We start from the raw sequence: 24,698 nt of genomic DNA on the forward strand, positions 1-24,698 counted from the left end.
GGGGATTGTTTTAAAAAAATTTGCAGATTATGGAAAATTTGTGCCCTCTATAGTGGATTGCCTCAACTATTTAAAATGCTTCACCAGATGAGTTTTTCCAGAATGCTTGGTTCTCTTACGATGTAAGAGTGTTCATAGTTAAACACAATTAAAGGCGTGAGTTTACAAAGCATCTTGTGCACTGGCAAAGCTGAGAAGTAGGGGGACTTGGGACCTCGGGTCAGATTAGCCCTGGCACTGACTGGCTAATCTTTAGGCCACTACTGTCTTTAGGCCACTTGGTTAACTTCTGTAGGCCTGTCCCTTTGTCTACAAAATTAGTTGATTAAATTTATTCCTTCCCAGCTCTAAAACCTTCTACTTGCATTCTCAATTAATGAGCTATGAGGTATTGGGAGACACTCCTCTGTAGATCTCGCTCATTTCTGCAAGTCTTACCAAGAAAGCACTGTCTGCCTTTGCTCCATGATCGTCTCAGGGCTGTTTGTATAGAACACAGCCTCAGGAGATAGAGCATCTTCCTCCAGAGCAAAGCGATGCTTGTTTACTGACCAGTATAATCAAGGTATATCTCACTCCGAGGCAAAGTCTGGCCGGCCTGCAATCTATTATAAGAGACTCGGGTTCCCTGAGCTCTCGATCCTCTCCTACAACACCACCCACTGTGCCTGCAGGCGTCACCTGGCCCACTTTGGGTCACCCTGTGGGAGCTGGGGCTTGAATATCACACAAATGCTGAGACTCTGGTTCCTCTATCGCTGTGAGTAAGAAACCCCTTTGTCTCTGACATGGGCCTCATGTCTTCTGCCAGCACCCTGGAAACTGGAAGGCCGCCTTGTAAGCTGGCAAGTAGGGGAGAACCTCAGAGGCTTTGTGGTTGTGGACAATATGTTGTCAGTTCATTCTGGAGGCCTTGAAATATCCCTGGCTCAGGTAGACTATATGAATGGAATTTTTTTTTTACAAATGGCAATGATTAACATTCCACAACATCCATAACACTGTTCTATCACAGAGGAGCCTTTATTGTTACCTAGTACCTTCAAAGCCTCCTTAGTCCCTAAGGAAAAGGAGAAAAATGGTGGCCTGTGCACCCACACACGGCCTCACGCTCTCCCGTCTGCCAATAAACAGATGTTTCCCTGATTTATTCTGGGCTGGCCAAGAGAGATGGTTCCATGCCACAGTTTTAGTATCAGAACAAGGTGATCCTTGGCAACCCTGGTAGCCGAGCTCTATGGGAAGAAATTCTTCTCATTAACACAAAAGAGCTCATCTCAGCGTTATCCCAGCCAACTTCTCAGTAGTCCTGGGTAAAGATGGACAACAGCTGGCCATCTACCCCAAGATTCTCTCTACCATGCAGTTTTTCTAGGTTCTCTTTATATTTCTCAAATTTAATAATCCAAAGTCTTTATCTTTTTTGTGTTACCTTTTATTTCTGAAGCAGTTTCAAGCACGACTTGCAAGAATAGAGCAAAGAAGTCTTCATATACTCTTCAGCAAAGGCCCCATTCAAGTAAGTATTGCCAAAAGTGTGAATCATAAGGTCTTTACACAGACAGATCCAGTCCAGGATCACACGTGGCACCCAGCTCTCATGTCCCTTGAGCCTCTTCACAGTGGGACAGCTCCCCTCCTGCCTTGGCTCTCATTACCTTGACATTTCTGAAAACCACAGACCGGCCCCCCAGTTTGTTCCTCTAATGTTTCTTCCTCATTGGGCCAGGCCATGCATCTTTGGTCAGAATGTCACAGAAGTGATGCTGCGTTCTTTTTGCATCTTATCAAGGTGACACGCAATGTAAATTTGTCCCATTATTGATGGTGTTAATGTTGATACCTATAATCATTTTCCCCTCTGCAACCAATGCACTTGTGAGATCCTTTGAAACCGTGCAGTCATGTTCTTCATCCCATTTGCACCCACTACGGTAGCATTCAGTCATGATCCCTACCTGATGGTTCCCTGGCTGCCAAGGAGTGATTCTCTGGTTGGATCATTTCTTCTACATTTATTAGATGGCATTCTACTTTAAGGAAGAGCTTCCTTTTCTCCCTCCTTTATTTGTTCTTATATTGGTTTCAGCTTGTGGATTCCTGTTTTATTTAACAGGCTACAATGCATTTGGATCCTTATTTATTTTGATGCTCAAATAGTCCCGGATTTGGCTAGTAGAGGCTCCTTCAAGGTAGCTTTTGAGTCCTTTTATGTGGCCACATTATTCTTTGAGCGCTTTCCTACTTTCTGGCACAAGAAGTTGTTCTCTTTCCCTGTCCCAGCCCTGGAGTGAGCCATTCCTCTAAGGAGCCCTGGTTCCCTTTAGTGGAGAGTATTTAGAAACCAAGAGCTGAGTGGTAGGTGTGCTCACTACCTAACAAGTGAACAGAGCTAGGAAAAACTGGGGGCGTGTGTGTATCGTGTGTGTGCGCTTACACAGTACATCAGTAACTCTCTATTGCTATGTCTATACATGGAACCGTGCGTTCACACAGATGCTCCCAACGCCAGCCAACACCACAGGTTTGATTCTGGCTCTCCTCCTCTCTGAATGTGCCTCCGCCTCCTACAGTGAGAGGCCTCGTCCTGCCTCTCACAGCATGTCTGCTGCTTTGCTCCACTCCTCTGTCTGTCTCAGTCACCCGCCCCATCCTCATACAGGCAGACCCTGGCCATGCTCGCCCTCCTCACTCTCAAAGAGGGAAGGAAAGAGCTGCCCATTTTAATAACCATGTTTACTGACGGGCATTCTGGGATAGCCTCGTATTGCTCACTGCTCTGAGATTGCTTGCCAAGTTACAGATAAAAGTCTCCAAGGAGACCAGGATGCTGTGCACTGTGCAGCAATGGAGTTAGCTTAAGTGGTTTTGCCACAATTCACGGTGAGGCGGGCAGGCAGGCTGCTGACCTCTGGAGTCCAGCGGGAGTCTTCCATGTGCAAACACACCCCAGGGACCCTCTCAGAAAGCAGATTCTGATCCAGGAGGTGTGGGCAGGACCGGAGACTGCTGGCCAACCAGCTCCCCGCGACGCCGCTGCTGCCAGTCCACGGAGACACTGTGAGGAGCACAGGCCCAGGGCCTGTGGACACATGGTGAGATCTTCATGTCCTTTCAGCACACCACACCTCTCCAGTGTCTCTCTTCCCTGGGCGGTCATGGACCCCTTGCTGGCTCTTCCACACCCTGTCACATTGTCTACCCTCTCTTCTGTATCTTCTCTCATTAATTCTAAATCAGCGGATGGAAGTGGGCTTGGAACAGAAAAGGCCCTGGCTAGTATGGGATAGAGTTGAAGGATTCATTATTTGATGGATGCTCTTGGGTCTTGACCGATGAATGCATTCCAGGAGTTTGTAAGATTTGGGAGCTAGATAAACACGTTATTTCACAGCGGTGGAGAGTTGAGCAGAGACCACAAGAAGAGGAGCCTTCACCCTGCCTAGTTGAGACAAGGCTGGCTTGTCTGGGAGGCAAATGAGAGTGCCGATCGACACCAATATGTTTCTCAAACACACAATTGATCGACTTCCAGTGCAAGTGCTGTCAAAGGAAGTTGTTCCAGTGCCTAGCACTGCAGTAACCATAATGGTTAACAAGTCACACAGTTTTTCCTGAGCTGTGCTTGGCCAGCTCCTCCTTAATATCACGTTGCTTAGAAGTTCAGGGACTATTTACTATTTACAGTGGAGAAATCCTAATAGAAAATGTACTAAAACGCTGCACTTCATATGAGCTTTTTGGGAAAAGAGGGAACAGTACTCTACCACAAAGTCCTGGAATTTAATTATAACATCTTGCCAAATGGGGCTTCAGGAAATACTTGTTGCATGAGAAAAATATGCATCTGGTGTGGACTGAATTGTGCGCCTCTTCCCACAAATTCACATGCTGAAGCCTTGACTCCTAATGTGACTCTATTTGGAGACAGGACTTTTAGGAGGTAATTATGGTTTAAATGAGGTCGTAAGGGTGAGGTCCTACTCCGAAAGGACTGGTGTGCTTGTGAGCAGAAGGGGCACCAGGAGTGTGTGCACACGGAGAAGAGAGCATGGGAGGACACAGGGAGACGGCAGCTGTCTGAGGCCCAGGAGAGAGGCCTCACCAGAAACCAACCGCGCCAGCACCTAACTCTTGAATCTACCCTCCGGAACAGTTAGAAAATAAAATTTCTGTTGTTAAGTCACTCAGTCTATGGTATTGTGTTAGGACAGCCCTGGCAGACTAACGGCACCAGAAATTATGAATGGCATAGCTCTCTGGTTTTTAATTGCTACAAGGGAACTTTTCATTCACTGTTTTTTCTCAGTCCCGCATTGTCTCTGCTCACAAAATCCCAATTCCAATTGATAAAGCCACTCCTTCCTATAGCGCCCTATCTACTGAATTAACATCCTTTCCACAAACCTCTGATCTGGCTCCCGATCTCAACCCTCCATCCGGAGTCCCTTTCCTCTGTGCTGGTGCCCCAGGCTCCAGGCTCGCAGCTGCTCTACCGACCCCACGTCCTCAGTCTGCATGGATGGCACAGGGGCGGCTGTGCAACTGACACGACGTCTTAGAAAGCAGGCTCAGGGTGGTCTTCTGTTCTGATGAGGAAAATCCTTCCTCCAGTTCCAAAGACCCTCGTGACAGCTCTAGACTCTGCTAGCCTTCGTCCTTAAGAGACACACGCTGCAATGAGGGGAGTGTTCTCGCCCCGAGGCTGGGGTTCCAGCAGCCCCTTCTCTGGGAGCCCCGCCTGGGAAATTAATTGCCATTCACATTCAGCGGGAGTGAGGCAGAGCCTCTAGATGGGCACTCAGTGAGAACACGGCTCAGTTCCTATGGTACATCGTCTTATTTTAAAATATTTACCTGAATATTGTATTATCAGGGTAAATGCTGTGTTACTCTAGGATATATGCTTGGTTTACCATTTAACGCATTTTCTATATATGTAACATTAAAAAGAGACTTGTCAACCAAAAGAACACAATTTTTAAAATGTGATTATCTTTACATGATTTTCCAAATTCCTCAGTCTGAAGGGGTTTGGGGAGAGAAGTGTAGAGAAGGGAGGGGTTGCACGTCCTTGGAGTCCCTCAGCCCCCTGGTGGAGCCTCAGGCCACCTGTCATTGAGATGGATCAACAGCACACTTGCGTCCGGGAGCCCCAGAGAAGTGGCTTGTGTCTTTCTGCAACCGTCCCAGGGCGGGTTCCCTCGCCAAGCCTCACGAGGGCAGACAGCATCTCAGGTGCTAGTGAGACGGAGGGAACCAGTGGTGCATTACAAGCCAGACAAAAGATTTCAGTTTATCTTTTCAAAAGAGAATTCTTGTAACCAAAAGCAACTACACACAAAATTTCCAGAATCACTTATTGTTGTCAACGTCTCTGTGTGGCAGAAAGTGATTTTTCAAAAATTCTTCAACGCACATTCACAGGGTGTTTACACTGGCAAGATGATAAAACGTAAATATACTTTAAAAGACTATTTAAAGATTAATTGAAATTCCTTTTCCTTGTGAGAGAATCAGTGCCCCAAACACGTCCTCCACTGCCCTTCCTCCTACGAAGGCACGAAGCAGGGATGGTCGTCACCCAGCGCGGACCGGCAGCTCTGTGCGGGACCATGTGGGATGTGCCCGCATCAGCTCCGAGATGGGACGTTTGCTTGCTGTGGGCCCACATTCTACATTCCAGAACAAAGATAAAATAAGACACCCATGCAAATACCATTAAAAGTTTATTGTTTTATTTCAATATTTGAGAACAGTGTATACTTCCCATGAGACCCAACATACAGCACTTGCTGTTGGGTGTAGCCACGGACAGAGGGCACTCAGTCAACAACCAGCTCGAAGATGCAGAGTGCGTGTGTGGAGCAAGGTGGAGGTTTCGTTTCCGAAATTGTGTGCCTTTTTGTTTTTTTACCCTCTCATCATTGAGGCTAGATATTAATAGACATTATAGGAAACCCACACTAAACATTCAGAATTAGAACGGGATTAAAGAGACGCTTTTGGCCTATGCCTACTATTCCTGGTCTTTGTCCTAAGGGAGAATGATGCCAGCGTGGGGCTCTTTGGGACGCCTGTGACAGACAGGCTGAAATCAAAAGGCAGGACTCAGTATGTTAGAGGGGGAGCAGGGGAATGTCAGCTGGCGTTAGAAGAGACTGCGACTGGGAGGAGCTCTCTGCCCTCCTCGTGTGGGCGTCCAGGCCCTGCCATGCCCTGGGCGGGGGACCAGGGACGGGTATGTTCCTAAGCCTAGTCACTAAGCACGGCGTCTCTAGGAGCAAGCAGAGGGATGGTTATCTTTCCACTGGGGTTAGTATTTGCCGATGTGCACTGCCGTGATGAGCGTACCACTGGTCGCCTCCCCTCTCCACAGTGACCAGTGGGACATGCCGGGCTGCCCAGAAAACTCCCACAGTCCCGCTCTGAGATGCGCGAGTCGCCCTGAACTCTCCTCCGGGGCTCCGGTTAGGAAACAGGTCGTCTGTAGAGGCCGCTCTGGTTCCTGCTGCGCCGTCACCTAATTTCCAAGAAGACCCTGTTTCCTGTTTGAGGCCGTCGCCCAGCCCACGTGTGCCCCTTGTCCCCTCTCTGCCATGCACGAATTCAGCTCACTGGGGTGTGGTGAGCGCCCGCCTGGAGGCGCCCCCTCTCGCGCCCACCACATTGGACTCCTCACAGCTGCCCGCCCGCCTTTCACGTACCAAAAGCTCCCCACAGGTGTGAAGCCACTCCTGACTGCCCAATCCTGTTAGGAAAATAAAGTGAACTTTAGGAGGTGAGAGAAGGGCAGCAAAGAAACCAAAGGAAGCGCGGATCAACACAGTCCTCACCACCCTGCTCATGTCCCATCTCCACGGCAGTGTGTCTCCACGGCAGTGCCCGAAAAGCGGGGGATGCCAGGTCAGTGGCGCAAAGCAAGTCCAAGGATGGAGGGGCGAACGAACTTGGAGGGATGGCCGTGTGCCGGGCCGCACCAACTCCGCAGGGCGGCCGGGCACGAGGCAGTGGAATGAAACTCCGAGAACACTGTCTCTTCAAACGTAAAGGAAGAGTTTAACCATTTTCTATCTGCGTTTTCTCCGTTTAGCTGTTGGCCAGAAATTGCCAGTAGGATGCAGTGTGCCTGACCCTACTGTGTGCACAACTCAACAGGCATTAGCAAGAGGTCATTTGCTACAACTAGGTAATTTATGCGAACGGTATTAAAATCGTAAGGGTTATATTAAGAAGCTGAGGATGGGCTTCCGTAACAGGCTGTAGGGCTTCAGCGTCTAGCCATGGGCGATCCAGAACGACTATCTCTTCCTCCCTGAGGAAAGGAAACAGAGAGTTAGGTGAGCCTGGGGGCCATTCCCGTGCAGCCTCCCTTCCCCGCCAGGACCCTGTTTTGGCGGTAACCTGGTCTCAAACCATTTGGGGCGCTCTTTCACTTGGGCCTGTTGCTGGAAATGCTGCCACAAAAAGCTGATCTTTTTGTTCCACTTCTCACAATCTCCTTTAGCAAGTGCTAATTGAATTTTCAAGAACCGTAAGATAAATTCACTTGAATGTAATTCCCAGGACACAGAGAGCCGGTGCCTAGGGTAATAAGACTGCATGTCTGGGGCTGCAAGCTCGACTGCTATATTATCATGCTTTGAAGGAGTGCTTAATTTCTCTGGCTAGAGACTCCAGGGTAACTGAGGGAGACCGTCTGTCAATGACAGGGACGACCTCATCCTTGGAGAGATCTCAGTATTGATGGACACGCCAATTGCTGCGTCCACCAGGACGGAGCCAGCTGCATGATGTGATGGCGGAGGGCAGGCCCCTCTCCTTGTTGGCCTCTCCACTGCCTTACCAAGACAAACCAACCTCATGATGGGCTGGGGGGGGGGGGCGGTGGGGGGACGGCAAACTGACTCCCAGGGGTCTTACAACCAGGAACTGACATGTTTTCTGGACAAATACAATTTGAAATTTAAAAAAAAAGAGTTGGCAACCACTGAGATGGGCACAGTTGTGCAGTGACCAGCAGTGTGAAGGTGGCCTGGGCGTGGGCATTGCTCTCTGAGAAGACAGTGGTCACTCCAGAAGTCATTTAGAGTGACACGGGAGAACACAGGAGAAATGCACTTTTTTTACATTCAAATTTCTCCTTCTCCTTGGGTTTGCCTTTTTTTCTTAGGTCATGAATGAAAAATGGATCTCTCAAGGGTTTCCTTTGGACTGAGAGCCCCAGAAAGCAAGATGTACAGGAAACTGCTCTCAGCCAGACGGCACACGGGCACAGCACTAACACCAACCAGGGTGCTGTCTACGTTTTCATTACCCAGTGGTATAACTCACCGAAGCTCGAAAGCCAAAAATGCCTTACAAATAACACGCTGACAGAGTGCGATGACCGTTCTGATTTCTTGGAGTTTTACTTTTTCCAGAAGAATCACAATGCTGTTAAACAACTCATTGAAGGAGCTTTATTTTCACAAGTGAAAATGTTTCTGGAATTCTATCCTGGAGAGCACCTTAGGAACCACGAGTGAAGCTGCCCTCCCAGGAAAGGGGCTTTGTCGTACGACTGCAGATGTCAGGGGCGGCAGCTCTGCCCGGGGCCACCCCTCCCCTGGGGAACCCTAGTCTTCTCGTGGTGGAGGCTTGCTTAAATGACAGAACCAGCCTAGCGCCACCTCTGGAGTAGCCCAGAGCAAGGCTGCACTCACCTCCCCTTTTTTTGAATTTCCAAGAGATGAACCTTTAGGGCTGCCTTTAAAGTGTGAAGTCCTGCAAAGTCGCAGAACCGCTGCTCTATGAAACAAAGTGCATGGTGCTGAACGGCTTATGTTCCCCACATCCTTTGCAAGACAACTTACGTGAGATACCATTTCAACTTCCTGACAGCTCCTTTTGAAATAAAAAATGGTGGACATACTGGTTTTATTTTCTATTACTGTATCAACAATTTATTGAGCACCTGCCGTGTGCAAAATCTGTTATATCTGTTTTCTCTTATGAAAGAGAAAGCCAACCTGGGAGGTCAGCATCATCGTCTCCATCTTAAGGTGAGGAGCCTGAGCTCAGAGAGGTTGAGTGAATTTCCCAGAGTCAGTCAGCTGGTCAAAGGGAGCCAGAATTAGCACCTCTGGTGCTTCAGTCTCACGCTCTTTACCACTTTTGAATCGTCTGATATAGAGCACATGGTCTGCCCTGGGCAGGTAAACCAGTGAGGCTGGTCACCAGAAGGCTGGGGCAGGAGAAGGACAGAATCTACAGGAGAGTCATACATCCCCTCTCCATCCTTACCCTCACACTGTGCAGACGCACTACAGGCAGGGACTTGTTCCAGGTCACGTACTTGAAGAAAAGAAACTCCTGTTATATTCTGATGTAGCTCACAAATGATTGGGAGAGACGCAGTTTCCTCTACTTGGTTTCTAACCAACGACACCGGAATGCCAAGTCTGAGCCCTTTCCTTGATTTTCCACAGTGTACAAAGAGCAGGAAGAAAAGACAGGGAAAATGACCCTCCCCTAAAAGCTGGAAATGCCCACCATCTCCAGGCGCCTGCCTTCAGGTGCTTCTCATCTCTGGGGCGTTCTTGTAACCAATTTTAAGTGCTCTGTGTCAACTGGTTCAGCCACACGACCATAGTAGGCCAGCTGGTGAACTTTTTATGTAGCAAAATGTAATTAAAACCATGTTAATGGAAACTTGTTTTCATTTAATAAACTGAAGCTCCCTTTGAAATATAGAGGAATTTTAAAATTTCTGAACTACTGCTTACAAAAAGAACTTCAGGAAAATATTGCCCCTATTTAAGAAACAAATGGGTGTCATACACTTGTGTTCCTTGCACACAATGGATGTGCTTGATAGAAATGGCACTTTTCTAGTCATCAAGGCAGGCTTGACAAGCTCTGGCCTCCCAAACATCTCACAATAACCGGTTACAACTCTTGCCTACACTATGGAGGACCAGAATCATATTTCCTAAATGGAGCCCCGCCCCCATCAGCTGGCCCCTCCCATCACCTAGCAGTCGTCATTCCTTTGGTCGTGATGAGTGGTCATTACATGGGATGGCATAGCAATTAGTTACCCAGAACAGGATAAATCTGTATTTCTCAGACGAGAGGGAAATTGTGATAACTGCAGACATGGGGGTTCCACCCTGGGACAATCTGGTGCAGGAAGTCTTGTGGGGAGCCCAGAAATGGTCTGGGCATCACAGGCGATTCAGATGCAGGTGGCCTCCTGGCTAGGGTCTGGGGCCACTAGTGGAACACTGCTATTCTGAATGCAGGTCTGCGTTAGGACTCAGCTCCTACGGGACCCTCACCCTCACTGTCTTGTTGCCACATTTCAGAAGTGAGGCAAATATGTCAGGATGGCCTCCGTTACTTGAATGTTTGGGGCTGGATTTATTTCCTTACTTAGATTTGCCTAGAATTTACACTGATCCCGCCTACATTTTACCTGACATAAAACGAGTTAGTGACTCGGTGACTTACCACTCACGTCACACATTTAAGGCTTTTCCTAACAGGACTGACTTTTCTCTGAAGCAGAATCTTGCCTCATATTACCACGTGTGGTCCCAGCACCCACCAGAATGGACTCGTGGGTGGGGATGCCACACACGCATGCTCGCCGAGTCTGTCTGTGCCGCGCATCCCAACCGCCGGACACACACACACGTGACTCAACATTGAATTAAAGATTAGGTGCCCAAATCAACGAGGATTTGGGTTACCGACCAAATTATTCCACCATAAACTGTGAAAGCTTGACGTTTTACTAAGCCAGTCAGGAAGCGGACTCACAGAGGTCAGAGATCGCCATCAGCGATGGCTGGTGGAGGAGCCCTGTCCTCTGCTGGCAGAGACTGGGCCCCATCATGGGTGACCTGGGGCTCGCGGGAAGCACAGGTCCTGCCTTGCAGCTTTGAGAGAGCCAACCCATGTACAGCAGAAGCTTTCAACGTTCAACTGCCTACCGTGATCCCAATGGATGTTCTGAGAATGGGTTACACGAAGGCGATGCTCCTGTTCTCACCAACGACCAAGAACACCTAAGAACATGGAGGCCACGGAAACTCACGCCTTCCCCTAAATGTGACCGCTGGCCGGAAGACGCAAGGTGAAGACGCTATTACACGGAATATGAATCCAGGACGCGTTTGTCTACAACGCCTGGACATCAGCCCATGAACCAGACGGCACAGGACGCTCGATGTCGTCTGGGAACTAAGCACAGATTAAAGTCTCCTCTTATCTGCACAATCACATCTTTCCTGCATAGGCAGAGAATATTCCACAGGAATGCTAATCTTTCACCCAAGAAAGATAAACATGAAACCCTTCAGGCTTCTTCTCTCGACAGGGTGCCGTGCGCATCGTGGTTGCCTGCCTTGTACGAAGCCCTTCCTGTCCTAAGAGAGGAGCTCTGTCTTTGATTTGTTGGTGTCTGTCTTCCTTCTTACATTTCTTTAGGTTGGAAAAGGAGTTGACTGGAGCCCGGTGTACATCATTACGACTGCGGCTGTCGTTGGATGCTGGCTCTGACGACATCGACCGGGAAAGGGACGGCCCTGCCTGGATTAAGAGTCAGGGAGAGGGGCAGCGGGCGGATATTCTAATGAGACAGTTAGTGGGGACACCCACTTAGACAACGTTTGTTCTGTGACAGTCTTCCACCACAAACGTCCTTCCATTTTCAGGGACAAAAAGTGCTCTCCTCTGGCCTTAAATCAGCGTGGGATGCTGCCTCCGACGCTGCGCGGACGGCGCAGATGTCTCCGCTCGGAGGGACCACCCCAACTCCAACTCCGGCTTTCAGCCCTGAAATGCTGACGCATTGCTGGACCCTCAGCTCTGTCACCAAGCCCTGGATGGGCGGCTACAGAAGTCCACAGGTCTCTTCCCGATTATCCAGTCCAGGGACCTCACAATCCAGTCCCCATTTCTGCAAGTCTCTGCCAGAGACACACGACTGGTCTCTCAACACGAAAACGAACGTCACCATGTGTCGCTCTCTCCCTGGAACCCGGTGACGCCCCCATTCAGAATCACTGTCAGAGCCCTCAGGAGGGTCACAGGGCCCTCTGTGGGTGTGTGGGGGGCTTACCCTTCCCACGCACCTCCTCCTGGACCCTGCAAGGCCCTTCCGCTCTGTTCCTTTAGCCTGGAACACTGTCCCCGGGGTGTGGCAGCTCCACACCTCCTCCACATCTTTGCCTGATGCCACCTGCTTGGCCAGGCTTTGTCCGGTCATCCTCCCTGGAACCAGAACCACCTCCCCGACACGCAGAGGCTCCGTTCACTCTCAGTGCCTCCCGCCTTGTCCCCTAGAGCATTTATTTCCCTCACTCCCTGTCACCCCGCCACTAGACGACGAGCTCCTTTAGGAGGAGGCTGTGCTCTGTGCGTGGGAGCATCCCGGCTCGGACGCTGGGCACAGTGGCCCCGACCAACCACAGTCCCCCGGCCAGCAGTGGCTGGCTGGCCCCTCCTGCACAGGGAGTAAGCCTGTCCCTCGGCCACCCTGAGGCCTCTGCAACGGGGACAGCTGCCACCATTCAGTCGGTCCCTTCCCAAAGCTCTCAGGCCGCCGGGCCTCTGGGCACTTAGAGCCAGTTTCCGAGGATGCCCCTGAGCCCCGAGGCTGTGGGCAAACCCAGTAATTGCACGACCTCCTCGGTCATGAAGGGCTCTGGAGTGAATCGAGGCCAAGACGGCTTCTGGAAGTGGATGGGGAGTTAGGTCATGGCCCAGAAGGGGCGGCAGGCGGGTTGCTCGGCAGCCTGCCATGGAGACCTGCACGAGGCAGACCCTCGGGTCCAGGGAGGGAGGCGGCAGCCCCGAGCCCGCACCTGCCCTGCTGCGGCCTCAGCCCCGTCGTCCAGGTCCCGCCCAGTGTCCGGCCCTGCCCCACGCGGGCGTTCGGGGCTCCTGGACGTGAGAGGAAGGCAGGGCCTGGCCGAGCACACGGGTCCCAGCTCCCATCTCTGGGGCGGCCCCGGGGGCAGACCTCGCCACAGGCAGAGCCTGGGCCAGCTCAGAACCAGGCCCCGGCGGTGATGCCCGCCCACTCACCCCACGTTTCTCCCCAGGAAGGACCTGCACCCTCGCGGCTCCCTGGGGACCAGTCCTGAGAGGTCTGGCGGCCTGCTCACTGCTCCTCCTCTCGGAGATCAAGTGTGACCGCAAGCACCCTCGGGCGGCCAGGCATGGGTCTGCCGGCCCCCTGAGCGCCACCTCCGTGCCCCCGCCTGTCTTGGGCCCAGGAGGCCACGTTGTGAGACGGCAGCGTCTCTGAGCGAAGCTGTCACCCTCACCAGCAATAGCACGGCTGCCGTTTCTCTGAGTGACCCTGCAGCCACCTTGCTGACCACACTGTCCTCACCACCTTTTATCTTCACAGCCATTCGTGTCCATATGTCACCTCAATTTACAGAGGAAGAAACTGAGTCCCAGAGGGCTCGCGGGTCCAGGGCGCACGGCTAACACACGGCCGGCCTGGGTCGACGGGACCCCGACGTCATAGCCGACAGGCCTGACGCCTATGGTTTTCTGGGCTCTCTCGTCTGGTCCAGCCATGTCCCTTCTTGTCACCTTGGCTCCTGCTTGTTTCCTCGGGGGGCAAAGATGCTGCGGCCTTGGCCCCGGGGAGCCGCCGGACCTTACAGAAGAGGTCAGCGCCCCACAGCCGCGCGCCTGCCAGGGGCACAGCGGTAGCCTGGTGTCCCCCCACGGGTCCTCTAGCTCCGCGAGGGAGCCTGGCCCGAGCACGGTGCTGGCTCAGGACAGCTCGAGAAAGGCTTGCCGAGCCCCCCGCCGCGGGAGACGAACTTCTGGGAAAAGCAGCGCGGGGGCCGGAAGGCCCAGCCCACCCCTCGCGCATCCCGGCGGCGACGGGTTACGTTACCAGTTTGAAGATTCTGGAAAGCGTGCCCTGGGCGTCGTGGACCCCCTTGAGTCCCTTGTGAGTCGATTTGTAGTCGGAAGCTCTAGCTCCGTAGCCAAATCCCGGCTTCTGCCCCTCGGCTCCCTGCAAGAGACCGAGCGCTCAGTCCCGCCCTCGGCGCGGGCTCCGGCTCCTGCCGCCCGCCGCCCCCCCGCCACGGGCTCCACCGGGCTCCGCGCGCCCCGCTGCCCGGGCGCTGTCACTTTAAAGGCGCAAATCTCCCCTACAGCCGCCGCTTCCCTTCTTCAGGCTGTGGCTTTCAGGAGAAGGTTAGCAAGACGGGCAAGACAGGCATAGGCCCTGCGCCCACGAGGGTCTGCAGGAGGGCTCTGAGGCAGCCCTGAAAAGCGCGCGTGGCCGTTTCCCCAAGAGGGAGGAGCCTGCAGGAGGAGGGAGGAGCCCCGAGGAGGAAGGAGGAGTCTGCAGGAGGAGGGAGGGGCCCGGAGGAGGAAGGAGGAGCCTGCAGGAGGAGGGAGGGGCCTGCAGGAGGAGGGAGGAGCCCCGAGGAGGAAGGAGGAGCCTGCAGGAGGAGGGAGGAGCCCCGAGGAGGATGCAGGAGCATGCGGGGGAGGGTGGGCCCGGAGGAGGACGGGGGAGTCCGGAGGAGCCTGCAGGAAGACGGAGGAGCCTGGAGGAGGACGGAGGAGCCCTGAGGAAGAGGGAGGAGCCTGCAGGAGGACACAGCCACCGTCCCGGGGAGTCCCTCGCATCGGCTCTGCTCCCCCAGAGAGCCAGAGGGCCAAGAGCCTTTGGATGCAGTGAAATTGCGTGGCTCAGATCTTTCCAAAGCATAAAGATGAAATTCCACATTTCTGCCCTAGGGGAGCCTCTCCCGACAGCAACAGAAACCAGCTACCCTGGCCATGGTGTGGGTGTCCTCAGTGCGAACTTGTGGAACTGGGACCAGGGTTTCTCCCAGGGACCCTGGTTCCTGAACTGGTCTCCAAAGAGGGAAGGGGGAAGGTCTGGGCTGGCAAGCCATGTCCCTGCCACTGTGCACGGGTGCAGCACCGCCAGAGCCCAGCAACCTGGACGGGTCTCAGCTCCCACACTCCCTAGCTGTGTGACCTTGGGCAAGTATGGGAACCTCTCTGAGCTTCAGTTTCCTCTTCTATAAAATGGGGGTAATAACGGGCCCTTCCTTGTGGGTTTGTCATGAGGATACCTTGAGTTAACGGAGGCACCCCTCTAAGAACAGAGGTGTGAGCTCTCAACTTGCGAGCTTGCTGTCATCCCAGGAGGTGGCCTGGTGGGCACGATGGGTGGCCCCGACTCCAGCCTCCCACCGCCCCAGCAGCCCTCACTCACTTCAGGGAAGATGAAGAAAGTTTCCTTGGTGGGACGTAGTAATAGCAAATGATTTTTGAAATATAAGAATATTTGTGTCCCTAGGATCAGTTTATTTTCTAAAATGCTTTAGTTTCAAATGGGAACTTTCACTATAAAGATGAGAAAGGAATGGGAGAAACTTTGGGTGTTTAGACACAGGATGAATGTTAACATTTAGGGTCAAGGGTGTTCCAGCCTTAGGGGCGATGTCCGTGGGAGGGCGAACCAGGCTGGCCAGCGTCTCCACATGGGACCTGTTCATCTCCTGGGTCTCTATTTGAAGGATACGTCCACGATTTTGCTTTATATTTGGCCAAGAAGAGATGGGAGACCATCTCTGATGCAGACCCCAGAGCCCCTTCCCTCAGCTTAGAGTCCCTTTAAATTTCATGACAGTGTTTTAGGGTGGAGGGAACTTGGAAAACCATCGAATCTGTCCCTTTATTTTAGAGATTTTGAAGACGGGATCTAGAAGGTTCAAGCTTCTGCAAGTTCACCCCTGTCGATTTTGGCAGGACTGAGGCTGGACCGGGGCCATCTGTCTAGACACCCCCTCGCATGAGCTACTTCTACAGTTTCCTTCTCCCTCAGCCTGGGCTTGGGAAAGACAAGGGCCACTCGCCTCCAGGAGGCGACTTTCACATGAAGATTTGGTTTCAAGGATTTTCAAGTGGCCTAAAGGATGGGGTGTGTGGAGAGGAGGTCAAAGACGGCAGACGAGAGGAATCCCAGAGGTTTCCACGGACATGCTCACTCCATGAGGGCACACTGAGGGACGGGGACAGTCAAAGAGAACTGCGCCAAGCGACAGACGCACGTGAAATGTGTGACACACCCCTCCCCCTGCAGATGCTGCAAAACCCTGTCTTACTCTGTTGTTTTTCTCCAAAAATAAAGGGATTCTGAGAACTAAATTCAAGGATTGGTTTTCAGATTAGTAATCTGCTTGATTTTTTCCTCTTTTCAAAACCTTGGTCACTTACGTCTCTGGACCACCTAGAATTTACCAGAAAGCACACAAGATAGTTTAGAAAAAAGCAGTGAAGGACTTTCAGAAACTCGGACCGGGAAGACAGTGCTGGAGCTTTAGGAAACAGACGCACATACAAACGGAATCAGAGAGGGGCTTGCTTCGGAGAAAAGAGAAACTTAACAAAGTTAGTAGGGCCAGAGATGGAGAGGTGGGGAGAAGGCAAAGGCCTTTCCCGTTAGCTGCTGGGCGGAAGTGGCCTCTGCGGGACTGGAAGAAAGAAGGTCTCTTTAGCCCTCCCGTCACTCCACCGACAGTGAGGACTTTGCATACTCCCCAGAGCCCACGCCTAGGAAGCTGAGGCAGATCAAATGGTTACTAAGGTAACATTTCTGGGTCTTCAATATCATCTTTGTCTCCTGCTGGCACAGAAAGTCAAAAATTAATTGACTGTGGGTGCTAGGCCATGTAAATTTCCTACATGATCGTCACCTTTTTGCAAATCATCAGGTGAGAAAAAGGCTCACATGTATTTACATGAAATGTTCCAGCAAACACAGCAGTCCACAGCTCGATGTAATGAGTGTTGGAGCAATTCAGGAGCTTGCTGGAATCTCAGCTCCACCTTTTCTCTGGGGACGTCTTCCCTCCCTCCCTCCTGTCCTTCCTTCCTTCCTGCTGTCTCGCCCTCCCTCTCTGTTTTTTCTTCCTGTTCTTTTTTCTTTCCTTTCTCTTTCCTCCTTACTTTTAAAATTCAGTATTTCATGTATATGATGTTTATTAATGGAACATCAAGTACACATGGGCTTCGCACTAGAGAATAAGGATATTGTGTTCCCAAGACAGACTCAATTAATGGCCTATAGATTTGTGGTTATTCTTCCATTTTATCTTGGTAATTATAACTTTTTTTAAAGTAAGAACCGTATCTAATATTTATTAGTAACTACAGTCTATAAGTTTGGTTAGAATATACTGGTAGGCATTTTAAGTTGGTTCCGACATGAAATTTCTCTAATATCTAGAAAGTGAACAAATTGCTCATTTTTAATCTTCATTGAAACTGTTTTTTCTCAGTATCACAAAGCCGAAAATTCCTAAGCAGGTTTTCCTGAATGGCTTGCTATCTCAGCTTTGGTTATTACTGAAACACGATCAAAACCAAAATCTTTTGGATTAATTAGGTGATTATGAACTGAATAACTGACTTTAGCCTCTTTTTCTCTCATTAGCAGTGTCATTTTTCCTCAACAGAGTTTCAGCGTCTGTGGGGAGAGCTGGTTAATAGACGGGTCAGTTGGCCGCAGATCCACGTTCAGGCTGCTGGGACCTGCTTTTCTCGCCCATTGATTGGAAGGAAATCGGGAATTTTCTCAAACACGGGAGGAGCCCAGTGGAATCTTCCAGGAACCCTCTGGGAGGAGAGGCATTTGGCCTGGCGGTGCCTGCCCAGGGCATGGAAGCCGGGGAGAGAACTACTGTCTGGGGGGGGACGTGGGGGGTCATTTTCCCTTCGGAGGAGAAAGCAGCCCATGGACAGCCACGGGCAAGCTGGGCCTGAGAGGAAAGAGAGGGGGGACCGGCAAGCAACTGAAACAGAGCAGAACATAAGAGTGGAGGGGCTGCGAGGACTAGACAGGAGAGGAAGATGAATGGACACGCATTTGTCACCTACCCAGCTAAATCTGCTGAGAGACAGTCCTCGCCCCTGTGTGAGGAAGAGAAAGAAGCAATGACATGGCGATCCGTGCAGGAAAAAAGTCCTTTTAATAAACAAGAAGCACGATCAAAACAACATGGTGCTGAGATGGCAAATAGGTTTCATCACACAGGCCACATCCAGGGGCTTGGCCGTGCCGCCTGGGGCTCCTTAAGGTGGGGGCGGATTTCAGACCAGGATTCAGAGGGAGAGAGCTGGGGGCCACGGGCACCATCTGCACGGCAGGAGGAGGAAGGAACGCCTTGCATTTCTCAGCCTGTTCAACTCGGGATTCACGTGGCACACATTTTGGGATGAAGTCAGGTAGCTATGAATCCAACCCTCTTGTTGGTACATTTAGGGATTTCAGGAAGGTTCTGAATAGAGTGACAATTGATCAAAACATTCAGAGGTCTTACCTTTCCTTGCGATGGAGGAGGTGTACGAGGCGTCACCTATAAAGACAGAGAACGGTGAGCTGCGGCAGGTTCTCCCTCCGTCGGAGCAGCCCTGACCCCCTTCCTAAGAGTCTCGTGCTATCACCTTGTCAGCTCAGTTCCTGACTAGCTCTGGGTTGCTGAGAGGGCCGAGGATCTATTAAGGATTAGATATTAAGATCTACTATCGATTAGGTCTAGTATCTGCCTGGCTCTCCCACTTCTGTCCTAGTTGAATGAGAAATATAGGCTCTGAGAATTTGAAAATACCCAATGCTACACGGACCTTCCAGAACATTCCGAAAGTGTCTAAGAGAATGGGAAACGCATCAAAAGGCTCTATGACTAGGGAGTTGGTTCTTCTTGGTGTGTGTCACTGTGACACATCCATCGCGTGCTGATGGAGACCGTGAGCTGCTCTTCACCACCCTCCTTTTTCGGGGTTGGAAGTAAAGTGGCCCCTGAATTCCGAGCTTCAGAAGGAACGCCCTCAAGCCTGTGCTCCTAAAACTCATCAGCCTGTAAAACGCCATCTTGAAATGTCTGCAGCGCAGGAAGTTTATAATCAGAAGCCTGTGGTTTTGCTTCTGTTTTTAAGACTATTTTTTAGAGCAGTTTTAGGTTTCCAGAAAAAATGCACAGAAATTACAGAGTTCCTGTGTACCCTCTCTGGTCTTGCACACGGTTCTCCTATTATTGCCACCTGGCATTAGTGTGGTTCATTTGGTACAACTGGTGCACCAATGTTGATGCATTATTGGGAACTGAAGTCCAGAGCTGACGTTAGGGTTCATTCTCTGGGACGTGCATTCTTCGGTTTTCACACACGTATGAGGTGTATCCTGGCTCACAGTCTCATAGGGAGGGTTCCACGGCCCTAAAAACACCCTGTGCTCCCCCTATTTATCCCTCCCTCCTCCCAGCCCTGGCAACCACTGACCTCTTGACGGTCTCCACAGTTCTACAAAGCCTGTGTTTTTAAACTAAGCATCTCGTGGTCGTTTAGTCTCAAAAGCAGGGCGTTCTCTGGGAGAACGGGAAGCTCCGTCAGTGGCACGTGCGGCTCGGGCCTTGGGAGGGGCTGGGGCTGAGCTCCAGGCCAACCTCGCCCTGAGGACAGGGGAGCCTCAACCGGGGACATGCTCATGTCCCTCGTGGATCAGAGCTCAGTGACATCTGGGGACATCCCCACCCTCCTCATGGATGGCGGCAGTGGCCAGGCACCTCCAGCCCACCCCCCCATTGCATTCTCCGTGTGGCCCCTCGCGCACAGCGGGAAGGGAGCACTTACAATGTTCTTGAAGAAGTGCACTACAGGGTTTTCGTCTTGGGGCCGGCCATCTCGCGACTTCTGGGGCAGGGAGCCATAGTGGGTGGTTCTCGCTGCGTGATGTCCGTCCTGAAAGACAGGGACGTGGCGACCTCAGGATGGGTCGGACCCTCCGCTCCACCTTCCTGGGGCAGCTGCCTCTCCTCTCTGTGGATCTCTGTTCTTTCTCAATCAGGACCTGTGCCAGGAAGCCACGGAGGTGCCACAAGACACAAGACACAAGATGGTGGGGCCTCGGCGCAGGATCTCCGCACGGTACTGGGGAGGTTAATCCATCACTGACTCGGGGTCCCTCCCCACCCCCTGAAGTCACATAAGTGTGCCGAGGGGAAGTGAAGGTAATTTAAGTGTAATTCTAGAAGATATGGGCAGGGTGAGCAAAGCATTGAGAGAAGGACACCGTTTTCCCCAAGCCTCTTGTTTGGATAAGGAGAATACTCAGGAATTACAGACAAAACAAGCGTAATCACAAAAGTCAAGCCCATTCATTGGCTTTGCAGTGGTGGCATAACGTGAACTGGCCTCAGTTTCTCTAAATGAATGTCTCAGGTCACAGTGGCACTGGAGTCCGGCCAGTTTGGGACAGACTTCCACATCTCGAGGAAAGAAGTCAGGACTGTTGGGCCGGTTCGTAGTCAGCAGAACCAGGACTTCCTAGGTCAGTAAGGGTTGCCTAGAAGACACCAGATGGCAAGCCCTGATGGAGAGCAAGGGGTAGCAGCCCCCACCTGTGCCTCCTTGGCTGAGCATGGCCCTGGAGATGCCTACCAGCAGGAGACGCAGAGTGTGCAAGGCTCGAGGACCACACCAGGAGGGCACATCCACGTTTCTGTGGAGAAGGGATCCTTCTGCAGGAGCGCTTGACGAGGGCCTTCAGGCAAGAGAGCCCTCAGAAGAGCAGAGGGAAGCCCCTGGGAGGAGCTGGCTTGGGGAGCTGGCTTTGTAGCCCTCCCCGTGCTCCCTCCCTGCTGTTCCCACCACCCATGAACGTGGCGAAGGACCTGAGCGAGCTAAAGCAGGAAAGCTTTTAGGTCAGAGGAGCACCTCTGGGACTGGTCTGGCATTGCAGCGCGAAGGGAGTTTTGTTAAAAGAAACCACACAGGGGCCGGCTTCGTGGCCGAGTGGGCGGCCCAGGGTTCGGATCCTGGGCGCGGACATGGCACTGCTCCTCAGCCCACATTGAGGCAGCATCCCACATCCCACAACTAGAAGGACCTGTAACTAAAAATATACAACTATGGCGGGGGGGTTTGGGGGGGTTGGGGGGGTATGGGAAGATAAAGCAGAAAAGAAAAAAAGAAAAAGATTGGCAACAGTTGTTAGCTCAGGTGCCACATAAGCGTGCTGACGTCGCGGAAGCACCTCCCTCCAGCGTTAGCTTTGGGCGCGTTGTCTCAGGGACCCCTTCCTGTTCGGAGGACACTTTTGCCACCAAGAAGTCTAAAGCATGCTTCTCAGGAATTTAAAGTACTTAATGGGCTTAATTTAGGGGGTGACGGGGTTATTGTGAATTTTATGACTGTCCCGCTGTCTGTCCTCCTCCCTCAAACCCGCAGGCCTGAAACCCCCAGTCCCCTTGACTCTTTCCTCTGCTTCACCTCCCCTGTCTGCTCAGCTCACAAGCTTGTAGGTTTTCTGTAAAGTGTTCCTTGCCTTCCTTCCCCTCCCCCACCGTGGACATTAAAACAGAAGCTGGGTTAGCTCACTCCCGGATTCTTCCCTTTCCAGCCCAGACATCCTCTCCTCCTTCTCCAACCTTCTCCAACCTTCTCCAACAACCTCCCCCTGTTTCTGCTTCATCAAACGTGTCTTCTCTCAGGCCTGGAGGAGCCAAGAGCCACACTTCCTGAGCGTCCAGCTTTTCTCTACTTCCTGAGACCTGGTGTCTGCCCTGAGTGGACCGGCCACCTCTTTGTCCTTTGAACAAGGTACATTGCACACTGCTGGCTCCTGCTTCCCTGTGACTAATCCTAACCCTAACCCTGACCCAAGTCCAAGGTCCTTCCTTCTCTGGGCTTAACTAGAGATGAGGCTTCCTGACTGGTTTCCCCGTGGTCCTCCCTGCCCCTCCCCCCGGTCCTCCATGCTGCGGTCAGAGGAAGGCTTCTGAATCCTGGATGGGCCCATCCTTTGCTAATTGCTGTCCAGGGCCTCCCAGTGCAGGCCCATGGAGAGCACTTCTGAACAGGCGCCTCTATCTGGAGCCTGACCCCTCCACCGTGCTTGGTACCCAGACTCCCAATGGTTTTGCTGCCCCGGGCCTTTGTATGAAGGTTTCCTGCAATGCCCTCTTTCGCCCTCTGTCTTAGTTACTCTTCCAGGCGCCCCCTGTGCAGAGCTTTCTCCAGCGGGCCTGGGCGGGCTCTGGACGGGGCTGTTTCCTGTCCGGCTCATTCAGAAGCTCCCTCACAGTGTGGAGCAGCAACGGCGGACTCCACGCTGTGCAGCCCTCTCCTCCGCTGCGCCTGCGCCGGGAGCATCTCAGCTTCTAATTTCCAGCACCCAGAGGAGGCTGCACACGGGGAGGGAGTTACGCCAGGGGCATGAGAGCGGGCGCAGAGGCAGATGCTCTGGGCGTTTGCCCTGGAAGATGTCAGCAGCAGGGGAAAGAGCTAGAGGGTTTCAGTGACTGTGGAAACCCCTGGCCTTTATCCTACCTTGTTTGCTGATGTTGCAGGAACCTAAATAATCTGGTTCTCCCCCTGTTGTCTTGTCTATCCCCGATGCCGTGTGAATTCACTGACCAATCAGATTCAGTGACCGAGAGCCAAACACATATGTTCTTCTTCTCCAATGAAAGAGTGAGTGTAAAACCAAGAATAAAAAACCAAAACAGACGAGCCGGGAAACTGTTCAAATTACTTACTTTAAGACAAATATCTTTGTGTCTAACATGTCTGCTGGGTGAAGTTAACTGTAAGATGCCATCCTAATGGCCTGAAATAATTAAAACAGCTCAAAATTCAGTACAACTTCTTCGTGCCTTGGTGTTTTCACACCATTTTTCTGCTTGCTGTCGTTGGATTCTGAGTCAGAGAAACATCATGCACCTTTAGTTCACCCATCCTGTGCTTAAACTAGAAAAATATCTTAAACTTCGCACAGAGGTTTTTAAAGAAATGAATGTCCAGTCATATCATGCAGCTCTCCTGTTGTTAAAACTTGTTTGTGTTGTGAGATAGTTGATGAAGTATTATGTAGATAATGTTTCACGTGAATTATGCATTCCTGCTTTAAATGCTAAAAGGCAAATTATGTATTTTTGTGATGTTTGTAATGAATATATTGGTCACCAGTCTTTTGAGGGAAAAGTAATTTACATCTTTGAAGGAACACTAAGCTGGTATGTTGCATTTGAGCTCGTGGTGCTGTGAAAGCAGGTGTCAGAACTGTTCACGAACAAGGCAGCGGGTACATTGTGGCCCTCAGCGCAGAGCCAGGCACGCAATAAGCAGTAACTGTTGCTGAATTGACACAGAGACTGTTCAGATCGCTTTTAAGACAGAGCCTAACACACAGAATAGATCTTAAGTACATAGAGTGATTACCACGGAGTCACACAATTCTTTGTTATATGTGCCTCAGAAAGAGACCGAACCAGGACTTGCACTAGAAAGTTTGGGCTCTAAATTGTCGGTTGCACAGATAATTTCATGTGGTCACAGAGTTATAACCATATTGTTATATTGTAGTTGTCGTGGTCTGTTACTAAAAGGGCATTGAGTCAATCATATGTCTATATATAGCAATGAACAGTTAAAAAAACCCCATTTTAAAGACACCACCATATATAACAGCATCAAAGGAACAAAATATTAGGTATAAATCTAATAAAACATGTTTAGGATCATTATGCTAAAAACTAGAAATGGCTGGTTTAAGGAGACTTAAATCATTGAAGAGAATCTGTTCATGGATGGAAGACTCGACATAGCCAAGATGTCAATTGCTCCCAAACTCATCTACAGATTTAGTGCACTTCTGATCAAAACCCCAGCAGGGTTTTGTTCAGTTATAGACAAACTGATTCTAAAACTATATGGAAATGCAAAAGAACCAAAATAGCCAAAAACTGTGGAAAAGAAGAATAAAGTTAGAGAAGTCACATCACTTGATTTTAAGGTTCCTATATAACTATAGTAATCCAGGCAGTGTGGTGTTAGAGGAGAGACAGACGCACAGATTGATGGAACACTGTAGAGTCCAGAAATAGACCCACGCAGATAGGATCAGTTGATTTCTTTGTGTGTGAGGAAGATTGGCCCTGAGCTAACATCTGTGCCACTCTTCCTCTATTTTGTATGTGGGATGCCACCACAGTGTGGCTTGATGAGCAGTGTGTAGGTCCACAGCTGGGATCCAAACCTGCGAACCCTGGGCCGCCGAAGCAGAGCACACAAACTTAATCACTACACCACTGGGCCAGCCCCAGGATCAACTGATTTTTGACAAAGCTGCAAAGACAATTCAGTGGAGAAAGGATTGTCTTTTCAACAAATGATATTAGAACTACCGGGCATCCATATCCAAAAAAATGAATCTCAACCCAAAGTCACACCTTATACAAAACTTAACTCAAAATGGATCATAGATCTCTATCTACAATGTAAAACTATGAAATTTTAGAAGAAAACATATCAGAAAGTCTTTGTGACTTGGCAGTAGGCAACAAGTTCACAGACCTGACACCAAAAGTATGATCATAAAAGAAAAAATTGATAAATTGGACTTGATGAATATTGAAGACTTTTGTTTTGCAAAAGACGCTGTTAAGAGAATTGAAAGATAAGTGAGACAGAAAAATATTTGCAAATCACATATGTGATAAAGGTCTTGAAACCAGAATATGTAAGAACTCTCAAAACTCAATGGTAAAGAAACAAACAACCTGGTTAAAAAATGGACAAAACACTGAATAAACACTTCATCCAAGAGGAAGAGCAGAAGGCCAGTAACCACATGGAAAGATGCTGAGCATCATTAG

The 24,698-nt window shown here is 50.8% G+C and overlaps 1 protein-coding gene across 14 annotated transcripts in view; it reads right to left on the reverse strand.

Annotated features, from left to right (window-relative positions):
- Positions 1-5,068: 5,068 nt before the first annotated feature.
- The window catches only part of MBP (myelin basic protein), a 141,056-nt gene continuing 121,426 nt past the window's right edge, over positions 5,069-24,698 (reverse strand). For 13 of the 14 annotated variants that reach the window (XM_070275080.1, XM_070275076.1, XM_070275077.1 and 10 more), the window contains 5 exons: positions 19,675-19,782; positions 18,366-18,401; positions 17,923-17,955; positions 13,910-14,032; positions 5,717-7,315 (listed from right to left, as the gene is read on the reverse strand). In XM_070275080.1, the coding sequence (XP_070131181.1) occupies positions 7,271-7,315; positions 13,910-14,032; positions 17,923-17,955; positions 18,366-18,401; positions 19,675-19,782 (345 nt within the window). In that variant the 3' untranslated portion in view covers positions 5,717-7,270. 14 annotated transcript variants of the gene reach the window in all.

Source organism: Equus caballus, chromosome 8 (genome assembly GCF_041296265.1).
Source record: "Equus caballus isolate H_3958 breed thoroughbred chromosome 8, TB-T2T, whole genome shotgun sequence".
NCBI lineage: Eukaryota > Metazoa > Chordata > Mammalia > Perissodactyla > Equidae > Equus > Equus caballus.